Raw genomic sequence first — 20,122 nt, forward strand, 5'->3', positions numbered from 1 at the left:
TCAAACGTGTTTCAGCTTCTAACCTCAAAAAAATAAAAACGTGCAGTTTCTCACAAGTCTTTATTTCTTTTATTATTCGTGCTTTTTTTTTTTTTTTAAATTAAAGTACTTTTTGTTTAAAACAAAATGTCTATAGCAAGAAGAACATGAACTAAGTCTGCTCTGTTGAGAAATTTGAGCCACCCATAAAATGGAATATAAAATGGTACTTGAGTTAGGAGAAATTTTATTATTTCAGCCTGAGACAAGCCAAAGCCAACTTTGAAAAAAAAAACTACAGAAGTCATGTACAGAAGTCATGTGAACTCACCTACTCTAACACAGCACTGCTGACACATCCTTCCCCATTCAGACTAATCCAGGGCCACCACAAATATTTGATTTACTGACATGTGAAAATTCTTACAGATTTCTATTCCAAATAGGATTCTTGTTTAATTTCTGGAACGAAGGGCATGTCACCCAGACCACTTGCTTGGAACTGTGATGATGAAGCACTTAGTTTCTTTCACGTACTCTCATTTTAACTAATGGGTTTGAGGTTTATCCCTCCACAGCTCAAAAATAACTACAGATAAAAAAAGCACCACAATATTTCAGCTGATTTACACAGAGATACGTTCCTAAATAAGGATTTAAAAGAAAACAAAAAAGTTTGCTTCTAAATCAAAGTTAATAGGTAAAGCTAAGATAGCTCATTGAAAAGCATTTAAGAAAGATTTTAGAATTCAAATGAGCTGTAAGTTTACAACAAATTGCAGACTTGCTAAGAAGGAGAAATTAGCAATGAGTTAATTTTATAGGAATGTAATATGAAGAATCCATTGCATCATAATGCTACTGCACCACGTCCTGCCAACTACAGAATTCCACACACTGAATATTAACAGCAATAGAATTAAATATTTAAAGTGCTAATAAACTATCCAAGCAACATAACACTATAATTTAAGTGCTTGCATTTCATGAATTTGAAAATAGTTTTAAGTTTGTGATGGCTTTCTCATTAGGTCATTGTCAATTCCTGCAATTAACGTGACTGTTAGGACGTATCTGTGATGCCTTTTTAGCTGTTGAACACCTGAGAGGTACAAGTCTTCTTTTAATGAAAGCTTTAGCACAGAAATAGAAGTTAGCAATAACAAAGATTCTAGAATCTCAATACAGAAGAATTCCACACTAAAAATAATCTTACCAGATTTCTCTCACTACATGTTATTTTCTTGCTTTTGGTTGTTTATAGCAGAGACTGGGCTGTAAAGACTCTTACCTTACTACAGGATCACTTTCTAGTAACTCGGTGAGCCGCTGCAGTTGTTCAGGTTCAATGGATCGTCCCAGCAGGGCTTCAGTGTTAGTGTAGATTAGAAATGCTGACACAGTTCCTAACAAAGTTCCAACACCTAGAGACCCCACACTGTCATAATATGGGTTTCCTAAACAAGATACATTGAATTAGTTTCACAGAGTATTTCTAAAACACACAGAGAATTCCAATTTCACACTGAAAAGTGTACATAGTTTTTGAGGGGTTTTCTGGGTTTTGCTTTTTGGCGAGATTTTTTTGGTTGGTGGGATTTTCAGTTGGTCACTTATTTGACTTTTTTTTTTTTAATTCAGTGGATTTTTTTTCCTACTGAGGAACATGATGAAGCTGGACAAAACAATTTATCATAAAACAAAACCTTAAGTCCCTCCTGTCCCTTGATCACTCCTGTCTCCTGCAGAACTAATAAATAAGCAAACTCTTATCTGTATGTGTTTCTGTGTTAGTAAACATAAATTTATACACAAAGTTACATACACTAAAACATAGGTAGCAGCACAAAATTCAGTGTTCTTTTATCAGTAACTCAAAAATTTGCAAGTATTAACCATTTCTGGAAAACAATACTTATTAAGTTTCGAACTGTTATTCATGTTCAGACCTATAGAGACAGTATTGTTCTTAAGCTGATGAAGGAAACAAGAAATGAAATTTAAAAATTACTTCTACATAAAAAATGAAACTTGCAATCAAATCGTTAGAAGCCAGAAGAAATAAAATTCCAGTATTTATTATCTTTAAAAAATCAACACTCAAAAAGGGATGAATAAGTAATCATCCCTCTTTAGAAAACTTAACTATGCAGCAAAGACATACACTGAACCACTTGGCATACAGATCATCTTACCTTTACTAAAAAATTTCTTAGTTTGTATGACAAAATAGCTCAAAAATCTGCTTACAGAGTACAAGTATCAGAAATGAAGAGCAGAGACACATTTAAGTCAACCAATATAAACTAAAAGCTCTATGTTCATATCATGCATGGGAAGAAATCCACATTCTGCCTGCCTCTGTGCAGCATTTTACCTGTTAAAGAAGTCAGCCCCATACAGGTAGCAGCTACAGCCACGCTCAGAACTGCTGCAGCATCCTCCAGTAACACCACATTGGTACTAGGATCACGACTCTGCACAACTGCACACACAGAACAAAAACAAAGTTATGTTGCTTTGAAAGCTCAGCTTTACTACGTAATGCACAGTACTTAAACTATACTAACAACGGCAATTTAAGAGAGCAATTTATGCAATTATATAGGTGTAAACTGAATTTTTGCATATTCTCACACTTCTCAAAGCATTTATATATACACAGAACAAGCCTAATTATGGAAGCTTCTCAAAAACGTTAGAAAAATGAAAAGGGGCATTTATCCTGAAAAATACATGCAATTAGCCAAGTATTTAAGTAGCAATCTTAAATCAACAGTTTTCACCTAATTTGCAAAATGTTATTTGTTAGCAGAATACAAAACAGATCAATAAAGCGAAAGGAAAAGGGAAAACAGAAAATTGTTTCTATCATTATGCAAATACTAGTGAACAGATTGTGTTTTAAATAACCACATACCTTACTGCTATAATGATACATACCATATTGATAAAATGAAAGACCCTTGGCTCGAGCACTCCTCCGAATTTCATTTATAGCAACAAGCAGGGTGGCTGAAACAACAAAGGTGCTGCTGAAAATTGCTACAGGCAAAAGGACTTATTTCCATTTTGAAAAGAGGGAACTTTTCCTTATATCATGGCAACAGATCATCTAGAAAGCTCTGATTATCTGTACTTTGAATGAAGTATAGTTGCTTTCTTTTCTACAAGCGTATCTCCCATACAAATCAGAACAGTTATATCCATAGATAACTTAATACCAAAAAGTCAATCCATGTCTTCTTTCCATATTATGTTCTTCAACTTCCTTTTATATAGGCATATATTAAAAAGTTTTCACATTTGTTTGTTTACAAGTATTTGCAAGAGAGTTTAAAACTTCACTCTGCAAGCAAGCATCATTTACTATTGTAATTACTGACATTGTAATCTTAAGAGATTACAAATACTTAAATGTTAACATAAAACTGCATACCTCCTTCAGACACCAATGACCCTGCTAAAATGCAGTATGCCTGTATGGAGGGAAAAAAAAAAAGTAATCAGATATGATACTGTATTATATTATACAAATATTTCTACAGATCTCTTCACCACAGGCTATTCAAACACAGCATTCCAGAACCACGTTACCCACTGTGCTACATCATTGCCCCTGAACAGAAGGAACCAACAATAATTGAATCACGCAATATATTCCAACACAGGAAAGGAGAAACTCTTGGAGGAGGAAAGGAGAACCTCTTGGAGGGGGGATAGGAAAGGAAGCTGAAGGATTTGGAGAACAGCTCATTCTGCTGCAAGATCAACTATAGTTTAAAGACTTTTTTTTTCCTTAAAATACACTTTCATTAAGAATGGTTTAAGGTAATTGTGTTGGGATTCAAACCGACTCAGGAAGTGAATTTCAGACTATCCGACTATTTTTCAACAAGTTACTGGTGTTAAATACAATACTAAACACGATTAGCTTACCCAGAGAAGAGATTCCACAGGATGAGGGTGGAGTAAACCCATGATCCCATGATACCAAGAAAGTCCTGCACCCATCATGAAAATGCCTACTCCACTAATCAGGGAGGCAATATAGCGCATATTTGTGAAACCATACCTAGAAGAAAGGGAAGAAAATTATTTTAGGAATGTAAGATTCTGTATTTTTACAAATATATCTCAATGTGTGCCATTAATTTTTACATGTCTTAAATTATCATCATATGACTTGGCATCTACTTAAGACAAAGCTGCTACATCCAATCTAATCCAAGGGGGGAAAAAAAACCCCACCTGAAAAAGGATATCTAATACATGCAAGGACATCAAGCATAAATATTTTCCTAACTTGTTTTTAAACAGCTGTATTAGCTGCTGTACAATGGCCAAAGATTTTATTTTACTACTGAAAAAAACCCCAAAATAAACAACATTCGTGTGTCACTTTTAGATTTTAGTGAAATGCTACTTCTAAATGAAGACTCTAGTTTTGTGAGTAGCCAGTCACAATAATTATTAAAGCTAATTTAAAGGCAATAAAATTTATACATCTCTCAGTAGTTGAGCTCATTACAGACATTCGACACTTGCACTTTAAGTGCAGTGGAGGAACTAAAGCAATATTAAAAGTCTGTTCATTCTTTTTCTTGTTTTAATTCCATCTACAAACAGTGTGTTTCTTTTGTCTATACTGAGGAAGAAGGGAAAGAAGTGAGAGTGGAAAAATGAGAGACATGATAAATATTTGCACAAATTTAAGATTTAAATTTTTCGAATTTATTGATGCTGTTAATGAAAAAAAGCATAACGAATTCCATAAATTAGACGTAAGTTTGAACTAGGGCTTAAAGAATGAATGACTTGCCCAAACATATGAGGAGTAAAACAAGTCAACACTGAGAAAATATCATGGAGAGTACAGCTTATAACTTTCATGAACTTGTAAGAACTTAATAAGTAATATCCCAATTATAGGATACAAAGAAAGATACAAAGAAAGAGCAGTTTATATAAAACACACAAGTAGCTTGTATAAAAGCCCTTTGTTGAAAAAAGGAAGACCACGGTGATTTTTATTTAAAAAAAAATCCTGTGATTCACATGAACAGTGTTTAAAAGTAGATCTCTTGGCTGGAAGAGGCAGAAGAGCCCAGAAAAACTTGGAGAAATAACATCAATTAAAACATAGCAAAAGTGTAGCACAAAAAAAACCAACACATGCGCCAAGCCATTAAAACTGCAACTCCTGGAGCTTGAAAGAAAACTCTTATTTTATCTGTTGTAATACCAGAAACGATACATTTCAGCAATGACACAAAAGAGCAAAGGAAAAAGAACAAGGTGATGCGCAAACAAGAACCAATCTTACTCCTATATATAATTACCAAAAATTTTATTTACTCAAAAAGCTTACGGATGACTAGGGTCAGGTGTCCTTGCAGACTGACTGATGCCCAAAGCTAGCAAGGCCTATTTAAGACAAGAGGTTAAAAAAAAAATTAGAAACATTAGGTATCAACTTGAAAGGTAAAGGCAGATGTAAATTGCTGAACTGCATATATGCTTTGCTACTGATATCTTATTAGAGCTGGAACATAATCCTCAAAATTTGTCATCTACCACTCCCAAAAAATTATTAGTTATACCTACATATATAATATACATGCAATTATCTGGTGTGTATATATAATTACTGTTAATTATAATTTTAGAATCGCAACTGAAAATGAACATTACATGCAATCAGAAGTGTTGTTGCTGTGCTTCAGCATGAAGGAATGAAGTTGCTCAGGGAACAAAGCTATTTAAATAAATCCCTCTTGAAAAGAAATTATACTGAGACTGTGGTGTAGTACGGTGATGACAACATTTAAAGCAGTAACCTTACACTGCAACTTTTCAGCATATTTTGAAGGAAGAAATAACCTCCTGCTATTTAAATTGCCTATCTGGGATGTATTTAATTAGGGATGTATTAAGTTGTTGATGCAGTAAGTCATAAATCTAGATCTGAATTTTGCAAAGCATACATTTTGTTTAAGACTATGGATAAGGAAATATAGTAACAAGTATTAAAATGCAGATAGTTTAGTCTTAGTAGCAGCAAGCTGCTTTGAGGCAGCACAGTTTCTCCTGTGTTTTTCCCAAAACCACACACTCAATTATCTGAAAAAACAAAACAAACCCTCCACATTTCAGTGGAACGTTCAACTTTGATATTTAAAAAACAGAATAGCTCTCCAATTAATGTAATACCACTATCAAACTAGATTCACCTGTACATTGACACATTTGGCACCTTAAGGCGGGTCTCCCCATAAATTTAAGTTTTATCAGTTGAATTAGGAGCACCCATCTTCACTGTACATGTGGAAAAGCGGAAAGGTTGTGTGAAACTATCATACAAAATGTGAGTTGTCAACTCAGCCTTTCTTTATGGAGACGCATACTGCGTCCAACTCAAGCAAAAAGTTTGCCAAAACTTTGTTAATAGACTTTTCAAGATATTCAGTCTGCTCTAAGGTGCCACAGATTCGTCAAATTTGGAAGAGCAGAAGACTGTTGCATTTTTTGAGTTACAAGCTACCCAAGGACTCCACTTGCTTGAGATGCAGGAACCTTTCCTTCAACCCTTTCTTAAAGGATTGACTTTTTCCCCCCCAGAGCCTTGCAATATCACTTCAAGGTCTCGTAACATATGCTTCAAGCACAATATAGAAAACAGTGGAAAAAACAACTTTAATTTGATCCCTTGCACGTTAATATTACATGTCCAATTCTGAGCCTGCCACTCCACTTCTCAAAGTAAACGTGCCATATTTGTGGCTACTTGTGCAGTGAGAGGCTGATACATAATCTAGGAATAGAAAAACAAACCAAGATGCTCAAATTCCAATCATTATTCTACCTAGAGATGAATAAGTAACAAAGTCTGTCATTGTATTCCAATAACTGACAGAAGCATTTCATGTCAACATTTAACCAAAATATTAACCAAAAACATTTTCAAGTACCACTCATGAACCATGAAGTACCTGTACAGTCCTTACTGCAACTGCCCTCTTTCAACTTCTTTCTAAAATACTTCAAAATCTACATTCTGACTTCTCATTTTTACATTAATACAATTTAAGAAGAGTACTATTTTTTTTTTCTTAGTTCAAGTGCACTACAACTACTGTAAGTATCTGTCTTTATTCCCAGTTTTGTTACAAGTACTGATTTGAGCAGAATGGAAAAAATACTTACCTGGTTACATGTGTCTGCTAGAGAATGTATGGCTTCTGAAAACATACTTGCAGAACCCGTGTAAACCCAGGCAAGTAGCTTAAAGAAAAAATTCAACCCATTTCTGAAAACAAAGAAAAGAAATAACAGAATATTTGACGCTTAATATTTTCAGCAAAACCAGAAGTGCTGTACAATCATGAGTTACCTGCCAGAAAGGCATAAACTCAAATATCAGTTTAATAATTAGAGAGCTGTGCAGACATATAATTCATAGACATTTTCTGCATGCTTACTGTGAAAGAAGTCCTTTCAGCTAAACTTGATAAAGAGACACTGTTAATTTTCCAGAAATCATTAACTTCTTGGCAGTCCTAAATAAGTTATACTTCCTGAAAATTGCCATCACATTCACTACTTAGAACAACTAATTTTCTACTAGTGGGACAACACAAGTCTTAACTTCCTTTTCTATTTTCTCAATCCTTTGCCTCCTACACATCCTCACCCAATACTGTAGTGCAAAGGTTCCCTACTTCGACCTCAGTCTGATATAAATGTCTGATATAAATTTATATCTCAGTAGGATATAAATGTGAGACCAACAGACAGGAAGACAAGGATGTCACTAGATTACACTGTAAAAAATTATCTATGGAACTTCTCCATTAAGATTTTCAGTGTGAATTGTGAAGACTTTTTTACAGCTACAGGTTTACTGGAATAAACATTGTCTTATGGTGTTAATAGTTACCTTTGTGCAACAAAGTCCAAAACTACATTCTCATTTACAACATTATCAGAATCAGCAGGTTAACTACTACAAACATATTGCACAGAAAATCAGACCAGAGTTATAACAGCCTCCTCCATCTTTTTTAACATGACTTTTATTTATTGCCGATTTGTTAAGTATCTAAATAAATTGTTATAAGAAATTATTAACAACATCTTTTAGCAGCATATTTTAACATGTGCCAGAAATCATATTCAAGTTAGAAGAAGCATAACCAGCACATTCTGAGAAGGCAGCTAATATGCTCTGATTTGGCTGGAAACAAAGTCACATTTCTACATCCGTGACCACCATTTCAGAAAGTATTTCCTCTATTATAGTGGACTGAACTGACTGATTTAGCTACCTTATTTCTATCTGCATGGACCTAAAAGTATGAAACTTTAACAGAACACAAACCAAAGCTATTAGCAGATTGTTCCAGTGCAGCCAGTCTATACCCTCACACACGGATTCATAGAACAACTCTGCTTTTGACTGAACCACATTTCATCCTCAAGAGGGAAGCCTGAAGTTTGTTAAAAGTCTACCAAATAATTCTAACTGGAAAAGTTAAGACAGATTGATCCTTCTTGATACAAAGCCAAAAGCCATTAAAAAGACCACAAACAAAGGAGCACTGATGGTGGCCTTAACTTAAATCTCTGAAAAGCCAGCAGATATTTGAGTTTCAAGAGTAGCTTGAACTTCTGGAACATCTCCATGAAAAGATGACTGAGCACCATAACTGTCTCTACAAACTTCTCCTGGCAGGAATTCCTATATAAAAATAGCCAATAATCAAAAGGTATTTATGAAAAGAATGCAATGTTTACAGCAATGCTCTGTCTACAAAGCAGGAGGAAAGGTTGTCATTCTCTGTAGGAGTGCAAGAAACAGAAGGAGGTAAAAATGATCAGAACACTTCCAGTCTTTTTTTTTTTTTTTTTTATTAGAAATATCCATGCTAAAAATTCTTACATGTTTTAAACTTAGAAGACACTGAACAGTTAGTAGTGGAATACTCAGTAAAGAGGGAGGTTTTCATCAAATGAGCTTTGTATTTCTCTTCCCCAGATAAAAGAATACAGTTTTGCAGAAGCTCAAAGAGTCACTTCCTGCTCCAAATGTTTTTGTTTTCTGGGCCAAAAAAAGTATTTTCCTCTTTCTATTATGCTCAGTGATATCAGTAATGTCTTTAAAATTAAATAGCTTTTATAACAAAAAACATATTTAGAAACTGCAAGGTTTCATGGCAAGTAAGTTTTAGCCTTCATTTCCTGAAATTTAACACACTTCCTCCTATTTCATGCCAGACAGTCTCTGTGATCATTTGCTTTACATCAGGATCATTAACTTGTTTCATTCAAACTTGTAAAACATGGAAAAGGAAAAAACTCCAAAAACATCCCCTTTTCAATTACAAAAGAAGTAACAGTATTAAGAGAAGCAAAGTCTTTTCTGTTGGTTATATGGAAGATTCTTTATAATGTATGAAAAGCTTCCTCTCAAGAAGAAGCAAGAAAAAAGGATAGCTTTAAAACTTGCTTCTTTTGGTCCCACAAAATTTTAGACACTGTTCCTGTTTCCAGGATAATATAAACAAATTGCTTTTTACTTGCATAAACTTTTTTTTTTTTACTTACATGCAAATTGCTACCATTACCACCTTCCCTGGTCCCTTGAAAAACATAGCTGCTGTACTGGAGCGTGGCTACATAAAGAAATAACAGATTATTTAATGACTTAATCTTGATCTCACGAGACACCTACCACACAAATTATTAAATAAAAAACGTTGCACTACCCTGCATTGCAAAAGTTCTTGAAGGCAACTAATTTACTACTGAGTGTTCAGCCAAACTGCAGTTGGGTTTTACATATTTCTACAAATGGTTGGCTATTAAAAAGATAAATATCCAGTGAAGTCTCCAGCAGAGGCCACTGCAGCCTTAAGGCCCAGAGCCTGCTAAGGAATCATTCCATACACCCAAGCACCTGGACCTAGGGTGTGTGTCTGCTTCAGCAAACAGGAAGGGCCAGCAGTGCACAGACTCTACATTCATCTTCTGGGGTCTTCTTTCTTAAAGAAACTTACTTAGTTTCTTAAAGAAACTTTTTAAATTAAAAATATATTCACTACACATAGTAATAGCTTATACTCAAAATCGTGAGTACAGCTGCAATTTTTCTAAGAAGGAAACCAAAAAAAACCCCTGTTACTGGTGGATTACGCTGTCACAGTAGGAATCAATTCATGCTGTCATCATAACATTTACTACTGCATAAAAATCAGATCTAGATCTGGTATATTACAGGGCAAAAAAAAAACTTCCAGTAATACTCAGTTACACAATTTTACTTCAAAAAGTGCCATAATACATTTCACAACACTTTTCTAGCCAAACAGTTGAAAATGTCCTTACCTTAGTATTTCCAAAGAACTCCTTGTATTCCCACAACAGCCTTTGGTTTCTAAACAGATCTGCAGTACAAAATTCACATCATGAATATATACTAGTAACCAGTAGTTTCAGGAATTAAAGTCTACTTTTTTATGCAGCAGTCAACTTCTAACAAGAGTTAGATGAGCTATCTGAGAAGAAATTCCTCTCTTGAGGCTGTTAATCAGAAACACATGTTGTTATACTCATGCAAAATGCCAAATACAATCTGTTATGATTTCTACCAACAAATGATAACACACAGAGGGAAAAACTCAAAATATACTTCTGCAAATTCAGAAATTGTATTTATATCCAAAAATTATTCTTCAGGTCAATAAAAATTTTGAGGCCCCTGACTGCACTTTCAGTACACTTACAGATACCTTAACATGTGTCTGCAGTTCTATTTTTTTTTTTTTTTTTTTTTTTACAGAATAGTGTTCAAGTGGCACAACTATTTCAAAAGAAATGACCTCTCATTTTAAGGTAGACAACTGGACTAAATATCTTGAAGCAGTATTGCCTCCTGTGTGATTTTAACTGACTAGACAGATCCAAATACATTACAAACTACTGATTTGGCTGTACGTGTTATTGATAATACCAGCAAGGATAACAAAAATAATATTACACAAAAAAATATGGGGTATTTTTGGGGGTACTTCTTCCCTTCTGAAACACAAAAGCAAGCTGAATTCTTTTCAGAGGAAAAAATATTGAGTAGCAGTATGGTAAGAAGATTTGGATCAGTTTTAACTCCTTCAAAATTCGCAGTTAGAAAAAATTCAAAAGCACTGAAAATGTAAATTGCCATCTAAAAATGGAAAGCCACCCCACAAAGACTATGACTATAGATCTCCACTGAATCTATGTGCTTGCTGCATCACAATGATGATAAATTGCAAGATAGTAACAGACTGTATCTGCATGGACAGTGACATTTGACTCTAAGATTATACCATAACACCTAGTCAGCAAATGCTAGTTCCAAATTTAGACGTTTTCAATAGAGTAACACTATCTTGTGGATTTCTAACAATCATTTTTTCTTGCTACATTTCAATACTCACTTTCTCTGTACTTGATCTCTGCTTCTTTACGTCGCTTTCTTTCTCTGGCAAGAGCCTCTGGACTACCCCAAACTTCAAGAGACCTGCATGAAATAAAAGCAACTTAACAATGTTTCTATTTATGTAACTTCTTTTTCAAGCATCAAACCATACCATCCAATTTTATATATACAACGTAAATATAATAATCAGGATATAAAATGTGTTCAGATAGAAAATGAAAAACATTATTGCCCTTTTACATTGCAAACCTGACTTCTAAAGCTTTTCTCTCTCTCTCATATCATCCTTTTAAAATGTTCTTACTTTGCCTCTACATCCGATCTCAGGTACACCGTGAAAGTCTCGGTGTCATCATGGGGACTTCGTCGTTTAATTTTTCTCAGCTGGTCTAAATCACTAAGGAAAGTGGACAAAGAGTTTAGTGTAAGAAAAGGATCACGTTGTTCTAATTTGATTTTTATGTCTGGGTGATGATCTGTAATTTTGATATTACTAATTTGTTGTACAAAAAAAAAGGGAAGTTGTTTACTTCAAACAGAACAAACAGACAACATGAAGCAAGTGATCTCTAGCACGTTGTTGAAAAGTGTTTTTCACATCCAGAAGTCTAAACACTAAATAATAAAACATCCAGTGAACGATCTGTATGCCATTGATAAAGTGCACATACAATAAACAAGAGGATTTATGAATTAGCCTCCCTAAAGGGAAATCAGAAGTCATGTGACAAGAAAATTTAAGAAATTTAATCCCAAAATTCACACATCCAGCACAAGCTGCAAAAGGCTGAAGATAACAAAGCTACTTCAGGAAACAGATAAAATTTCATGTGCTGAGGGCATCTTCACCATTACATAAAAATGGGAGGAACAGAGGTGTCACCCCTCAACTGGATTTATGGTCTTGTAAGTACAAATAAACTACTTTAAGAGGAAAGTACTGAAACATGAAAATTAAGTGCAAGCTCCTAGTCCATTGTAAAAATAAGCAAGAACAATTAAGTACACCACAAAAGCATTTAGAAAAAGTTGCTGTGCAAAATCACTCTACAATCACAATTACTTCTCATGCACATATGAACAAATATTCAGAATTTAAATCTCAATTTAAACACATCATACCTGGATTTAAGACAAAATTCATTTATTGCTCTAACTCCAGTGATGAAGTTATTCTGTGTGTATTTTGGTCCATACTCCCTCTTTTTAAGGACTGCTTTCACTTAAAAAAAAATAAATACACAAGTTAAGTCACTCATAGAAGACTAGAGCAGAAACTTCAAAAAGTAATTCAACCTAGTGTCATGTTTTGATATCTCTTAGTGGAAATCTGAAAAACAATGCTTGCCAGTGAAGTGAAAGGCATCTTCCTTGTGGAAATTAATGTTTACCTCCATAGAAATAGAATGATTTACCTCCAAAAATGTTATTTACTCAGCTGCAGTTCAGGGTTCTCAAACCTAAATGCCACAGTCAGCTATTTCTCCAACTTTGATTGGAGAGATGGTGCTTGGCTACATAAACATGTAAATCATTCAAATATGGCTATTTGGAAACTCTTGGTCTGACCCTGAAAGAGCAACAGACTGCTCCATTTCTATTATTTCCAAAAGTCAAGTCCACTTTATGCATGTAAGACTTTTGACCTTTGCAGAGCATACAGAGAATAAGACACTTTGTAGACATCATTTTTCTCACCTATTATGTTCAAAATTAGTACAGTTAACCTTGGGCATTTATAACAATTAAAAATAGACATTCTTTATTTATAATGCTTTTTATGTCTGGAAGATGTACTCTTATCAGTTTTTTAAGCACAAGGAAAAGAATTACACATCTATTCAGAAAAATTATAAATGAAATTTTAAATTTATGCTATTACTTCCTGCATGTCTGTACGTACATATCTTCATCTTATTCTCAAATGTAAATCACTGTACACTAACACCCATTAAAAACAAGCTTATTGGAAGACTAATTACATTCAGAAGGATATAACACAATGAACTAATACTGTAATGTAACTAACATTACAGAATACAACCTGAAACAAAAAGCTCAGATTCTGCAGGTGAGAAGACTTAACAGCACATATGAACTTCTTGTAAATCACAGGATTGATATGATTTCTATAGCTGGCCCAGAACTATTCCTTAAGTCACAGGATTTTTACAGAAAGATGCTGCTTTTAAAGACTTCAAGAAAAATTTTCCCAGAGTTCTACATTGTCTTATTTATGCTTTGAAGCTTAATAGCAAAACATATTGCTTGAGTCTCCATGATGCACTAACAGTATAGGTATCAATATTTATCATAATAATCTGATTTCTTTCATCCACTTTGAACTTGAACAATTTTTTTCATTTTTTGATTTTTTAACTCCCTAAATAATCACATTCATCCCACAAAGCTCCTGAGTGAAGGCAATGAAAAACTTCATGTATTTCCTAAAAACAGTACACCATTTACTATGGTTACAACAGGCTGATAATTTTTAATCAAGAACACTTCTCATCTTTTATTTAAAATAAATATGTACTCAAATAAAATTAACCTAAAAAACAATTTACAGATTTAGCAAATACTTACTAATTCATCTTTCAGAAATAGAGGTAAATTTCACTAAAATCATATCTTGTACACTGTATATATTGTACTGTAATTGTACATTGCACAGTATCTCAACAACCCTACCCCTACTTCAAGTAAAATATAAATGTATAAAACTGTAGTAAATGTGGAGAAAAAAAACCTATTCTGTGTTTACAAGAGAAAAACAAACTCAACAAAAGATTATGTAAATAAAACACTCTAAAAAGCACATTTTTTAAGATTTATAATTACTGTATTTTAATACTTAGTAATACTTGGATGGGTAAGTTTCTAAATCAGAGCAGCATTTTAAGATTAGAATTCCACTAACAAAATCCTTAACATACGCATTTCTCCTTGCACATGTTTAATTAAGAGAGGCAAAACTCTTGCTGAAACATGTATCTATTTTCACAATTATTTCACAGAAATTTCTCCTATTTACCTTGCATTTTCTCTGTGCACATATATACTAAGAGACAATAAATCTAAAGAAATTGATGCCACCCTGAGCCACTGGGGATGAGAAGGTAGAGCAAAGCACAAGATTAAGCCTGGGAAGAAGTGAAGGGTTAGAGGAAGGTGGTTTAAGATTTAGTTTTTATTTCTCAGTACTGTGGTCTGATTTGACTGGCAATAAAATAACTGATTTTCCCTAAGTTCAATCTTGTTTTGCCTGTGACAGTAATTGGTAAGTGATCTCTCCCTGTCCTTACCTTAACACAGAAGCCTTTCGTTACATTTTCTGTACCCTATCCAGCTAAGGACAGGAGTGATAGACTGGCTTGGGTGGGCACCTGGAGTCCAGCCAGTGTCAAGCTTACCACATCACTACACACAAATGGGAATTTTACAGAACTCAGATTAGGCAGTTCATGTGGTCAAAATATATTTAGAAGCAACACTGATTAGATTAACTCAGTAATAAGAAAGAGCAGAGGAAGACTTAGAACAAGGAATGGGAAAGATCAAGCATTCAGCTTAGCCACATTAAGTCTGAGGGACGGAATGGACATGCCTAAAAATGCACAAGGGGGACAGACTGCAACAACACATAAAAAAACAAATCAGTCTTTTCCTGATGAACTCTGCAGCTTAAATGAAAATTACAAACAAACACAAAAGAATGAGCAATTAGAAGGAATACTGCTATGTTTCATTTTTTAGGAGTCATTTTCAAACAAACAGTACCAAACAAAGTTGGCACACAAGTGTGTTTTAAAATGCTACTCACATAACTTGCTCACGTAATTAAAGAGGAGCCACAGTTTCTTTACACTTCTTTTTTTCCAACTACTAGCAAACAGCAGAAGAGTTCCAACACATTAAGTATTTCTTTACCTTTTACTTGGATTGGCTGTTTAGGTGAAGACTGCTTTTGGCCTGCACTGGCTGTATCTTGTCCTGTAAAATAAAATTCAAGTTCACTGTAAATACGGAAGCACCTTCTTTTCTTTTTAGGAAAGAGTTTGACTGACATAACATTAGAATATATCTTAATATTGCATTGCACCATGACAATGAGAAAATTTATGCATTTGCCAGATTTCCAATATTTAAAACTCTCAACCAACAGAAACAAACAAAAAAAGGTAAATATTTAATATAGCATTGATCAATAAACTCCTAGCAGCTTGCAGAAGAACACCAACTTGCAAATATTTCAGAAAGCAACTCAACTTAAAAAAAAATATATATTTTAACAGTGCACTTGTGATTTGGGACAAGTTTTATGGAAAAGTTTAGGTTAGCTAATATAATTAATTTTATAGGGCTTATAGCTGCTATGTATCAGAGTGCCTTAGAGCCTCCAAGCTGGGATTCAGTGTTAAGGGACAAAAACTTCTTCATTTAGAAAAAAGTTAGCTCCTTATAAAACAGAATATTTACACTAAAATCCACAGCTCATATGTAATGAAGTGGAATGAAAACTAAGTCCTTTAGCTGGTTTTGAAACTTGAGGATATGATTCAATTAGAAAAACCAACAAAATATAATTTAAAATAGCGAAATTAATCTTAATATTTGGAAAATCATAAATTCCAGTAATTTTAGTGAGATTTCTACTTAGAAACCAGAAATACTACTTGAAAATTCAAACAAATATTGCACCCTTGTCTCATACGTCTCAACATAGCTTTCATAACAAAACCCTTATGGTTCTAACATGTCAAACCAACATATTCACTCTTTTGTGCCCTACCACTCTATAATATTGGAGGCTTACCACACATTCATAATCAGTCACAAAATTTAAAATTACCCTATTGAAAGTGATATATTATAAAGAAGAATATTTTCTTTAGCAGGTTGGTGTTAAGTAACGAGGTACTCCTAGCCTAACATAAAGATCAGATTCTCTTGAAGCTTGGACTACATAACCATGTTTTAATCAGACAATTAGCTAATGCCCTAAAAGCAACTAAGAACTACAGCTTATAACAATTCAAGGATATTTTTCTTGGAAAAATAACACAAAAATTTAGGAAGTTAATTTTACTACACAGCAAATAAGGTCGTACCATAACTAACTAGCATTTCTTCAAGAGTCATCCCTTTCACTTGAAAATAAAAGAAACAAAATCCCTTTGTTGATCTTTTCTTTTCTTACCTGGTTTAAAATATCAAGCAGCTGATCTATTAATATTCATGATAAAAAACTTCTGCTAAAAGTGCTTTGCAAAAACTAAGTGGCAGTTTCTTTTCAAAAAGCATGCACAACCATTTCTATCATCAAAAGAAATATCACAAACACTACTTAACAAAAAGATTGGGTCACAAGGCTTCAGGGGCAGTGAAACGACGTAAAAATCCTAAGATTACATCCATGCACAGAGATCTATGTACATCAAGTAACCTTTCAAAGTTTACTACCTCAGCTTAGAGCCAGGACATAATGACAGCACATCATTGAGGAAAAAGGACACAGAATACTTCCTTTTACAATCACTGTTTTTCAGATAAGGAAAGGTTGATATGGTTCCAAGACTGAACAGTGTTCAAGAGTCACTTTTGAACTTCCAAACATACGAATGTAATCCTCTCAGCTGGCTACAGTTACTACCTTTTAAAAACTGTTGCAAGCCCCAAGAATTTACAAGTTACTAAAGAAGGAACAAATATTTGCCATCTGGAGGAGGAAAAAAAAATTTCTTTAGAAGACTACTCCATTGTAGACAAAAGCACAAAGAAAGAGAGCTTTCATTTTGAGAAGCATCTGTTATCTCTTAAGCACAGTCTTCTAAGCCTCTATCTGTGCAGTCCCACAGTTAATAAGCATCAAAAATAGAGGATGGAGCAAGGACAAGATAGTTCTGAATTTCGCAAGAACCTAACAAGCACCAGATCGACAACTGAACAGCAGGGAGGGTCAGGTTATGTATCTGTATCAAATGTTTAATGTGAATGCTGCAGTTCTAACAACTGTCAGATTAGAAAGCTCTGGCAGATGAAACAGCTCAACCTTCTTTACCAGTCATTTATAGCCTGGCCTTGAGATGCCACAATGCTCAGTAGTGGCACTCATTTAATCTTTATCATTAATTCCCTTAACACACCAGAAATACTACCAAAAAAATTCAAATAAACAAGCAAAGTGGTGAAAGATGAATAATACATTCCATTTCTTATCCCTTAAATAACTTAATACCTTTCAACATCCACATTTTTCCAACACCACTTTACATTTGATTATTCTAAGCTTAAACCCTTAGATTATCAGAATGACAAAAAAATAAATTTCAGCATTCCTCCCTGCTTATGCACTTGAATTTCCTATACAGATGCCCACAACCAAAAATACAAAGAATTCTGCAATCGTAATATCATCCAATTGAAAAAAAAAACCACCCACAAAAAAATTATCAGTAAATATATTAAGCTTTTACATTTTTATAAGTACTCTTAATTGTAGCTTAGTACTACCTGTTTCAACTTTATGCAGGGTTTCTCCACGGGCTGATCCATTTGTATCTTGTGATCCAAGATCTTTCTTCTGACCATTGGAGGTATAAACTCTCACTTGACTCATCAACTGCACAGGCAGGCGATTACATGGCAGAATATAAGACAGGCTCCCACTTTTCATTGAAACTTGCCATCCTAATGAGGAAAAGAAAAAAAAAAAAAAAAAGTTGTTTCAGGTAGACATTTTCAAAAGAAAAAGAAGGGAAAGTGGTCCTGCTCTGGCAGCAGAAGTTATGGAAAATTAGCTTGTAAGTACTGACCCATGCTTATTTTATCTATGTTTATGAACTACAAAATGAGAGTACATAGCATGCTTTGACTACCTCCCCTCAAATGTCCACTTTTAAATTTTATTCTAACAGTAGGAGGATTTTCCCACACTCATGTATGCATTCTTCCCAGACACCTCTGGATGATCTTAGGGGTTTAAAAAAAAATAACAAAACCAAAGCTATTTGACAAGATCGGGTTTCTGATACATTGTCTCATTCTAGTCATACTGCCCCAAAGTCTTTAAAAACCATATATTGATAAAAAACCAAATAGAGACCACTACAAAACTATTAGCCAGTGTTACCATTTCATTTCACTCTGTGCACACTCTGTACTAATCATGGGTTATCAGTAAAGAAAAAGTGAACTTTGTGCAAATTAATACAGTCGCTATAGAAATCATTAGAAAAACGCACAATATTGTAGAAAACATTTTACAGGGAAGTGTCTTAAATTTTGCAGCATTCACAACAGACAAATTGCAAGACAAATATGCAAAAAGTCCACTGAGAAGCCACCCTGGATAGGCAATCTTCCATTTCAAAACATTAGCCAACAGCAGAGTCGCAGTACAGACCAACCTGTATTAACAATCAGTTTCCTTTAGGGACCACAACACTTTTGCAAAGAGAGTAAATAACACCTCAAACCATAAAATGCAGCAGGGAAACTGGCTGCTTTGGAAAGCACTCACTAAAAAATACATACATTTTTTAAGATAAGTAGGAGGTTAGGAGGTGCCAGTAAATAAAGTCATACAAAGCGTGACCACTTAATTATGAATAATGCAGCTGTCACCAAAAAAAAGGATAATATTTCACAAAACTGTCCATTCTGTAAAAGTCTCAACAGCTTTTCTTTTCTTCAGTGGACGTGCACACCTGCACATCTACAGGCACTGACCTGAACCTTACTGAAGGAAAAAAAATCCTCAAAAAAGGACAGCTCTTACTGAGTCCCTCTTACTGAGGGACAAAAGCCCTTAATATTGAACTCAACACGGTTCACTGAACTACTGATTACCAATTTATAAAACATTACACGTTTATAAAACACTAAAATACGTGGCACAAGATGAGCAGTATTGTTTCCTAAGCTTTGGTGACACTGGGACAGTTAAAAAGGGGAAACTTAATGAGCACATTTTGAGGGCATTTTTCCTACTAATTCATGCACACATAAAAGAAAAATAGCATTTGCTGCAATTTAACCGTGACTACACGAAAAGGGGCAAAACTGCTCAGAATTCGAATTCCATGAGATCTGTGGCCTAATGGAAACGCCAGGGCTCGCTTCTCGGACCAGCACAAACCCTGAAGGACCGCGCTGTATTTTATGTAATTACTGCAAACTCCGGCCGCGGCACGGGCATGACGCGCCCGCTTTTCCTCGGAAAGGGCTGGCACAGCCTCTCACGGGCCTCTCCCTGCGCCCGCAAAACACTTGCACGTTTTCCTTCCCTTTACAGCCGACCCTCAGAAAACAGCCGGCGCTCCCGGAGCCGGCCACCGCCTCGGGAGAGCCCCCGGCCGCCACCGCCGGCGCCTCGCCGCGCCCCGGGCAAAGGCGGAGCCCCGCCAGCGCTCGCTCCGAGCGCCGCGGGCAGCGGCCCGGGCCCCGCAGGACTCACCGTGGCAGGCGCGGGGCCGCGGCGCCGCCTGGCACCGCAGGTAGAGGCGGTAGAGGCCGCGGCAGCCCCGCCGCTGGGCGGCCAGGGCCGGCATCATGGCGGCGGCCGCTCGGCAGCGGCGGGCCCGCGGGCGGCGATTGGCATCGGCGGAGGCCGGCGCGGCTGCGGCGGGGCCCCGCTGGCCCCGGGCGGCGGCGGCGGGG

At 35.4% G+C, this 20,122-nt stretch overlaps 1 protein-coding gene across 1 annotated transcript in view; it reads right to left on the reverse strand.

Annotated features, from left to right (window-relative positions):
- Positions 1-20,122, reverse strand: part of SLC30A9 (solute carrier family 30 member 9) — a 33,970-nt gene extending 13,848 nt beyond the window's left edge. Inside the window, exons 1-15 of the mRNA XM_066317060.1 lie at positions 19,920-20,122; positions 17,975-18,151; positions 15,392-15,454; positions 12,581-12,680; positions 11,763-11,855; positions 11,457-11,539; positions 10,366-10,424; positions 9,586-9,653; positions 7,186-7,288; positions 5,351-5,406; positions 3,919-4,054; positions 3,419-3,458; positions 2,923-2,994; positions 2,357-2,464; positions 1,271-1,436 (exon numbers count right to left, since the gene is read on the reverse strand). Of these exons, the coding sequence (XP_066173157.1) occupies positions 1,271-1,436; positions 2,357-2,464; positions 2,923-2,994; positions 3,419-3,458; positions 3,919-4,054; positions 5,351-5,406; positions 7,186-7,288; positions 9,586-9,653; positions 10,366-10,424; positions 11,457-11,539; positions 11,763-11,855; positions 12,581-12,680; positions 15,392-15,454; positions 17,975-18,151; positions 19,920-20,016 (1,421 nt within the window). The 5' untranslated portion in view covers positions 20,017-20,122. The remainder of the gene's footprint in view (positions 1-1,270; positions 1,437-2,356; positions 2,465-2,922; positions 2,995-3,418; positions 3,459-3,918; positions 4,055-5,350; positions 5,407-7,185; positions 7,289-9,585; positions 9,654-10,365; positions 10,425-11,456; positions 11,540-11,762; positions 11,856-12,580; positions 12,681-15,391; positions 15,455-17,974; positions 18,152-19,919) is intronic.

This window comes from Sylvia atricapilla, chromosome 4, assembly GCF_009819655.1.
Source record: "Sylvia atricapilla isolate bSylAtr1 chromosome 4, bSylAtr1.pri, whole genome shotgun sequence".
Taxonomy (NCBI): Eukaryota; Metazoa; Chordata; class Aves; order Passeriformes; family Sylviidae; genus Sylvia; species Sylvia atricapilla.